At 42.4% G+C, this 1,781-nt stretch overlaps 1 protein-coding gene across 1 annotated transcript; it reads left to right on the plus strand.

The window, feature by feature from the left end:
• The first annotated feature begins 532 nt into the window (after nucleotides 1-532).
• LOC105823025 (olfactory receptor 2G3-like) lies at nucleotides 533-1,462 on the plus strand. The gene has a single exon (XM_012660104.1). The coding sequence runs from the start codon at nucleotides 533-535 to the stop codon at nucleotides 1,460-1,462; it is 930 nt and encodes a 309-aa protein (XP_012515558.1).
• The last annotated feature ends 319 nt before the right edge of the window (nucleotides 1,463-1,781 follow it).

A 1,781-nucleotide genomic window follows, 5' to 3' on the forward strand; every position in this document is an offset into this window, starting at 1 on the left:
TGTAATCTCCAGAAGCTGGCTGTCATTCGTATATGGAATATCCTTTTTAAAAAGTGCCCAACTCAAAATTTACAGTTGAAGAATGGAAGTGTTATTTACATATATTATTTGCATATATTAAACATCTATATTACTGAGTTTTTTTCCCTTGAATTTGAATGATTTGTCATAAGGTATAAATTAATTGAATATATATATTTTTTGACATTCTCTTTCTTTCTCCCTTCTTTATTTCTTTTCTGTGATAAATTTTACCTCAGTTTCTAACAGTTATCTCTCACGAAAACACTGCTTCCACAATAGCTTTCATGCGCCTCTCTGTAGAGTGTCTTTGCATTAATGTCATCTGCTGTGGCTTCTGAAAGACACTGTTCCAAAATGTATTCCATGGGTCACTGTAATTTCTCTCAGATTCAGTGTTTCAGTAATAAACCTTTATTTATTAAAGGTTGACGTTGCGACCAGTGGCCAACACATTATCCTCCCTGAATTCTTGTAATGTTTTCCTCCTTTTCTGAACAGAGTAATGGGTATGACCAATAGCAGTGTCAACGGAGACTTCATCCTGGCAGGCTTCTCTGACCAGCCCTGGCTGGAAAAGATACTCTTCCTGGTTGTTTTGATATCTTATCTCCTTACTCTTGTGGGAAATACAATAATTATTCTCATCTCCTCAGTAGACCCTAAACTCAAAACACCCATGTACTTCTTTCTTACTCACCTATCCCTAGTTGATATCTGTTTTACCACCAGTATTGTCCCCCAGCTGCTGTGGAACCTAAAAGGACCAGCCAAGACCATCACATCCCTGGGTTGTGCCATCCAGCTCTATGTGTCCCTGGCACTGGGCTCCACTGAGTGTGTCCTCCTGGCAGTAATGGCTTTTGATCGCTATGCTGCAGTTTGCAAACCTCTCCACTACACAGCTGTGATGAACCGAAGGCTCTGCCAGGCTCTGACAGGGGTTGCGTGGCTGAGTGGAGCAGGAAACACTCTCATCCAGGGCACTGTCACCCTCCGCCTGCCTCGCTGTGGACACCGGTGGCTCCATCATTTCTTCTGTGAGGTACCCTCCATGATTAAACTTGCATGTGTGGACATCAGGGCCAACGAGGTCCAGCTCTTCATTGCTTCATTGGTCTTGCTCCTGTTGCCCTTAGCACTGATACTGCTGTCTTATGGATATATAGCCAAGGCAGTTCTGAGGATCAAATCATCCCAGGCCTGGGGCAAAGCCATGGGGACATGTGGATCCCACCTGATGGTAGTGTCCCTTTTCTATGGGACCATCACAGCTGTCTACATCCAGCCTAACAGTTCCTATGCCCATACTCATGGGAAATTCATCTCCCTCTTCTATACAGTTGTGACCCCGACTCTGAATCCCCTCATCTACACACTGAGGAATAAAGATGTGAAAGGAGCACTAGGGAGACTATTTTGCAGAGACCCAGGCACATGAAAAATAAAGCACAATATAAAGTGGTCAATTTTTTGTGACAAAAGAACCCTAAAGATCAGTTTGTATAATCTTTCACTTAAGAACCTTACCAGCCTATAAGGAACAGATGTAATCTTCACAGTCTGCATTATTGTATCTCACTTGGCCTCAAAACTATCTATCTTCTCCAGTCTCTTTCCGGGCTTCTTTTGAGCCCTATGTAAGACAGTATTTCCCCACACTCTTTAAATGTCTATTATTCATACAATTTCTGTTTCACCCTCCCTTCCTCCCTATGTTTTTCTTTGTTCTTCCTTCCTTTCTTCCTTTTTTCCTTCCC

This window comes from Propithecus coquereli, unplaced genomic scaffold (genome assembly GCF_000956105.1).
Source record: "Propithecus coquereli isolate 6110/MARCELLA unplaced genomic scaffold, Pcoq_1.0 Scaffold656, whole genome shotgun sequence".
NCBI classification, from domain to species: Eukaryota; Metazoa; Chordata; class Mammalia; order Primates; family Indriidae; genus Propithecus; species Propithecus coquereli.

Bases quoted from the DNA above. Each gene is read 5' to 3' on its own strand.
- LOC105823025 (XM_012660104.1), top strand. From the start codon at position 533: ATGACCAATAGCAGTGTCAACGGAGACTTCATCCTGGCAGGCTTCTCT.